We start from the raw sequence: 6234 nt of genomic DNA, 5'->3' as shown, positions 1-6234 counted from the left end.
CTCCAGAAACCTGTTCCGCAGTGCAAACAAACTAACCTGCAAAAACATGCTCGATTGGGTTGGTTGAGTAACGTCTCCGACAATCAAGTTAGTGGAAGCACATTGCCTTCGAAGATAGAACAATAGTTGCAGAGATCTCAGAACTGCTAGAAGTACTAAAAGAATGCGTACCTGATGTGGCTGAGTGCTATGTTTAAATAGAAAGTCTGGTCATACCTTTGTCATTCGGTTAAAGCTTGTAGATCTTTCATGATTGTTAGATCTGGACATTCCGTGTAAAGGAAGTAGTAGAGTCCATATCTATTTCTAACACCATCCTTGGGCTCCTTGTTTGGCCAAGAGTCCATTACAAAGAGTTAGGAAGTTGTTTGAACTCTACCAATGTTCGTTACTCAATGTGCATGTTATGGATCTTGGTTTGTCCGTGGTCCAACCAGGTCTTGGTCAAGCCACATCAAACTTGGTCAGACCAAATTAGTTCAAATCAATCATGATCATCTGTATCAGATCCTAATAATGCATCTTGAAGGAGATATTAGGGTTTGATTTTAAAAGTATCTCTACATACTTATGCAATAGTAGATATGACTTGCCACGTTTATTACGTTCATCAAAGTATCTCTACACAGTTTCCAGCCTTATACTCTAATTATAAAAATGAAAAAAAAAAATCCTTTAAAATGTTCATCAGTGTTTCATTTGACATACTAAGGACTATTTTAAGTTTAGAAACAAGGATATATCCTTGCAAACCATAGATTTAATCCAAGAATTGTTTTGAAATAGGACATTTGTGTGTGGATTGGGTTGAAGCTTGAACCTTTCATGTGAAATCCTGACTTTCATACCATAAGTTCTCCGGTATGAAATCTAGTTGGAATTTTGATGTAGGTAATGCCATGTTGAGAAATGGATAGGAAATGGAGTTTATGTATTATTTTCACAAAACTTTTTCTATATTGTAGAGATTGCTCGTTTTCATGGAACCCAATGTACATACAATTTTTACCAAAAAAAATGTACGTACAATTAATGCATGGAGGCAGATGTACATTTAATGCATCAACATCTATCTAGAAAAGCTTCCCATACAGCTCAACTATATGATGTCTCCTTGACATTTATGGGCACTTAACCCCTTGGTCCTCTTAGCCAATATTTTGGATGGATATTCCTAAAGTTTTGTATAATGAGAATTCAATCTACCAAAAAAGAAGTATAATGAGAGTACGACAATTTCACCGGAAAAAAAGAAATGAGAAGACGCCAATCCTTCAAGAGAACTATTCGGTGATAAATTTTTCTTCGGTTTCAGGGGAGAGAAAATTTTATAAGAAATAGGACAGGAAGTTCGCTTTCATATTCTGCTGTGTGTGTTTCACGTGTAGCCGCAGGAGAACTTGATAATAAATGTGTTCTCATGTCTTTTTTGATTTCACACGTCAAACCAAAGAAAATAATGACATTACACGATTTGTTCACCCAACTATAAATACTTCCCTCGCATGGAACCTTAGAATCACTCATCGAATCAAACTTGAGATAGAGTGCAAAACTTAAGAGGTATTATCAAGTTTCCCTTTCTGGCCAATGGCTCCAGGCTTGCTTTCCTATCTGCTTCTTCTTCTTCATTTTTATTATTATTAGTGAGTTTGGGAGTTTTCTTATTCAAGTGTTAGTTCATTTTTGCTGTTCACTGTTAATTATGTGTAATGAGAACTGCTTCAATATTAATTTAGATCTTCGAACGAAAAATCATGACGGGAAAGTGTGACATGAGGTGCTGCTCTGGTGGAAAGCTAATCACCATCCTTAGCATCGACGGAGGAGGAGTTAGAGGGATCATCCCGGGAAAAATCTTAGCATTTCTCGAATCAGAACTCAAGGTATATGTAGATTAGAAATTTTATGGGAGGTGGTGCTATAGTTTCCAGAGTCCAAATCACCTTCTCATCGAGTGAACACAATATGCTGCTCTCATGTTTTTTAGTCACAAATATAATGTGGGGCTTGAAGATCACATTTTGAATTATTTTATCCTATTCATTATGTAGGTCTCATACATTATGTGGTTAGAAAAGTGTTAGGGAACCACAATAAATGGGAAGGTGATCCGTACTCTAGTTTTCAGGGCCTAAAAACTAACAATGTGATATTTTTTTCTTTTAAAACAGAAGTTGGATGGTGAAAATGTGAGCATCTCAGAATATTTCGACATAATTGCCGGCACCAGCACCGGAGGCCTTATAGCAGCTATGTTAGCAACTGCAGATCCAGATGAGTCCCAAGGCAAGAAGCCAATAATTGCTGCTAAGGACATCTGCAACTTCTATTTTCAGCACAGCCCCAATATTTTCCCAAAACAAGAGAGGTAACTAGGCATGTATATATGCTCAACTTTACCGTCTTTTGGTTGATGATTACCTCCATTATATTCTTACCTTATTTCTGGTGCTAGTTCCTTTTGGAATTCTCTCCAACAAGCAGTTGAGCCCAGATACAAAGGCGATTACCTGCACACACTGATCAAGGAGAAACTAGGAGAAAGGAAGTTAGGGGAGACACTTACCAATGTGCTCCTCACTAGTTTCGATATCAAACTCATGCAACCAGTCATCTTCAGCACCTTACGGGTACTAATCATCATGCATGCATGCAAGCTTCTCTCTAATTTCTTCTGTAAAGTTTCATTCAATATTGTGGCAAAGTAATAGAAAGAAACGCAAAAGCATAGAAGACGAGATTTACGTCGTTCACCCAAGGCTACATCGACAGTCAAGTGGAGATGAAGAAGTTTCATTGTGAGTAAGAAAACGAACAGACTACAACCTAGCCATTTTCAACCCTCCTCAACTCCTTTGAGAGACTACAAATATAAGAATCGTAAAAACATTACTTGAAGTAAAAAAACCAAAATGCCTGTGTACCCCCAAAAACACTCAAAACAGCAAGACAGAACCTTTAAACAGTTTGGAGTTCAACAACCAACCATTTTGAGGAACTTGGAATTCTAAATATACCATGCCTAAACACTTGCCAAGAACAGCCTCAGACATGCTTAGGCCAAATATCGGCTCCAAAACATGTCTTCATCACATCCTAATAATTCTCTCTCTATCAGATGAGTGGTTGTAGATATTTTTCCTGTAAAGTAGAACCCATCAAATCATGGACATAGACAATCTTATTGAATTAAATATCTAAACATTTTGTGCGTTTTCGTAATTGTTTATTTATTGGCATTGTGGTTGGCACAAAGGAAACCCTAGTGCACATTCTGTGATTGTTTTCATTGTTTTTCACACTTGATGCAGGCAAAAGCTAACGATGTAGATAATTCATTAATGTCCGACGTCTGTATATCCACGTCTGCAGCACCAACGTTTTTTGCTCCACATTATTTTGTGAACAAAACATTATCAGCTACAAAGGAATTCAATGTCGCAGATGGAGGTTTGGCAGCCAATAATCCGGTAAATTAATCATTGCATGCATCTTGAGTGACAGTCAATTGTTACATAAGAAACAGTAATCAATTATAGGTGCCACAAAGCTGTTCTGTGTCTAAGCATGCTCAGATGTGTATGAGTAGTTCGGATTTTCTATCCTAATGGTTAGAAGATTGTGTCCCCTTCACATTCATTAACCATACATTTAGGAAGGAGACTCACTTTTGAAGAATCTAGATCCTCTACTCGTAGAAATCTATGTTTTTTTTTGGGCAAAATTTAGAAGGACCTCTCCTAATGTATGGTGGAAAGTGTAAAGAGGGTACATAACTCTACTCAATAGGATAGACGATCCAAATTCATCTCTAAGCATTTATCATCCACTTTATCATTGATTAAAGATCAACTTTCCTTCTAAATACGTGGTAGAAAAATGTGATGGGAACACAATTAATGGGTAGAGAGGATCTCAACTCGTGTATGTGTATTTTTCTTCTTCTTCGTATGAAATCTTTTACCCATTTCAGTACTGAACATGTTCCTTTTCTTTTTCTTAAGACCATGCTTGCAATTGGTGAAATGGCGAAGGAAAGCAGAAGAGAAAGAGGCTGTAACGACTGCTCGAAGCAGACCATGTATCTGGTTCTTTCCCTTGGTACAGGATCGGTAAAGAATGACGGGAAGCTAGTAGTTAATGGGTTCACTTGGGGCTTATTGGATTGGTTCATGAATTTTAAAGACAAAAGTTCTGTTGCATGCTGTCCATTAATAGATTCCTTCTCAAATGCTGCATCAGATATGGTTGATTTATACACAACCATGTATTTGGAAGACCGGATTAGAATGGATAATTACCTGCGAATCCAGTATGATGATTTGAGTAATTCTGAAGCTGCCATGGATAATGCAAGTGAAGATAACCTTAAGAAGCTTGCAGAGATGGGAGACGAGCTCCTAAAGAAACCTGTTGCCTCTGTCGACTTGGCCACTGGCAAGTCCAGACCAATTTCAATCAAGGTCACAAACGAAGAAGCTATTACCAAGTAAGAACAGTACTAAACTATTAATCTTCCTAGCAAAGTTAATTTTTCCTGATTCTCTACTGTTGTTTGTACAGGTTTGCAAAACGATTGTCAGATGAGAGACGTCGCCGTTTGGAGAAGATGTAGCCATTGAGTGTGGCTGTGTTTCTTTCCCTTCTCCATCTTTATCATTAAGTAGTATCTGAAGATTAGGTTCCTTACGGTGTTTGAATATTCTAGTCATAAAATAAATTTGTAGTAAAAATAAAAGAGAAGGGACAAATGTCTTACAATATCTATGAGTTTAGTATTTGGTGTGCACCGAAAAGAAAACCATTGGAGTCATGCTCTATTTGCCATTCTAAATAAATGTAATAGTTTCTTTTATAATCATGTTTGAAATAAGTTTTTTCATTTGTGATATTATAGTGATAAGTATATAAATTCTGTCTCCTTCCGTTTCTATTATCAAGAGCAATGATGCATCAGCAATTGAACGCAATCAAATGTAATTGTAAATTAAAGCACACATACAACCACCCCCCACCCCAAAAAAAAAAATTCGAATAAAAATAAATAAATAATCCCACCACTACCAAGTTCGGGAAAGAAATAAATAAATAAAGATCAGGAAGGAAAACATCCTAAGTGAGTGTTGCATCCAAATCTGATCTCTCGTATGAACCTTGATGAATCGAAGTACAACATGTCTACAGAGACAAACGGTGAGTGTGGCTAACCTAGGTGGTCGGATAGTCACATTTAATGTGCAAGTCAAAACAAAAATGCCACGGCCCAAAGGTTGGGGTTCTAAGAGCTTAGGGCTAAGTTGTCAATAGCTTAAGGGGGTTAGTGTTACCTGGCCATTGTGAGCCATCGGATGATCCAACTAGTGTGGATTTCCTATTGAATTGGCATGTCGATCCCTTCCTACATAAAACTCGACCTGAGTAGAATGGATCCTAGGGTCGTGTTATGAATTACTAGACTGGGGGCGGGTTGGGGGGGGGGGGGGGGGGCAACATTCACAACAGATATGACACTGAATATCTCGCCAAGAACAAATATGATGGTAGATTTGCGGATACACTAACGATCCCAGGTCTTCTTAAGTTAATAAGCTTTCCTGTGCTCTAGTTCATCCACAAGTTTGGGTCCTTGGGCCAACTTCTTGATCTCCAGTCATGTATCGCCTTGTCATCATTTTGAGGTTTGAGGTTGAGCCCCCCGTACTTGAGCTTCACCCTAGTGTCGGGTCACTTCTGAGTTTGTACCAAAATCTAGGGTCAAGGCTCTGATCCATCTGAACATTACTAGTTAGTTGGGAATAGCCCGATCCAACCTCCTTTAGGACTGAGCTCTAGTTCTTGTGCAAATTGACACAACACAAGCCCCCAATCTATTGACCTTCTTTCCATTGGCCGTGTGATAACCCCCATGACCCTAACCTGAAATCCAAATTACAGGTCCGAGAACCTAAGCATCTAGTGGGAAGAAGCTGCTGCATGCCGGTCATCCGAATTGAAGCTCATGATTTGGCCTCAAAACCCATGGACTTAGGTGAAGAAGATGGTGAAGTGGCTGCCTTATTGGGAATCAGAAGGAGATCCAGTCAAAATTTGGATGGTTTGGGTAGGTGGATATCCAACTTAAGGGAGACCAAGTTGGGTGATGCCATTAAGCTAGGTAAGAGTCTTTTGAACAATATCCAAGCATGTATCAGTGTTTGGGACTAGCTGAGAGGGCAACCCACCCAAGTATTA

General features: G+C 38.5%; 1 protein-coding gene across 1 annotated transcript; it reads left to right on the top strand.

Moving 5' to 3' along the window:
• The first annotated feature begins 1743 nt into the window (after positions 1-1743).
• Positions 1744-4921, top strand: LOC148999152 (patatin-like protein 2). Its single transcript, XM_089141427.1, has 6 exons — positions 1744-1886; positions 2175-2371; positions 2459-2633; positions 3315-3473; positions 4008-4492; positions 4567-4921. The coding sequence occupies exons 1-6, from the start codon at positions 1758-1760 to the stop codon at positions 4616-4618; spliced, it is 1197 nt and encodes a 398-aa protein (XP_088997553.1). The 5' UTR covers positions 1744-1757; the 3' UTR covers positions 4619-4921.
• The last annotated feature ends 1313 nt before the right edge of the window (positions 4922-6234 follow it).

Source organism: Hakea prostrata, unplaced genomic scaffold, assembly GCF_041222555.1.
Source record: "Hakea prostrata isolate BN-2017 unplaced genomic scaffold, UWA_Hpros_2 contig_33, whole genome shotgun sequence".
Classification (NCBI taxonomy): domain Eukaryota; kingdom Viridiplantae; phylum Streptophyta; class Magnoliopsida; order Proteales; family Proteaceae; genus Hakea; species Hakea prostrata.
Note: the sequence above shows the minus strand (reverse complement) of the source record. Positions and strands in the feature narration are given on the sequence as shown.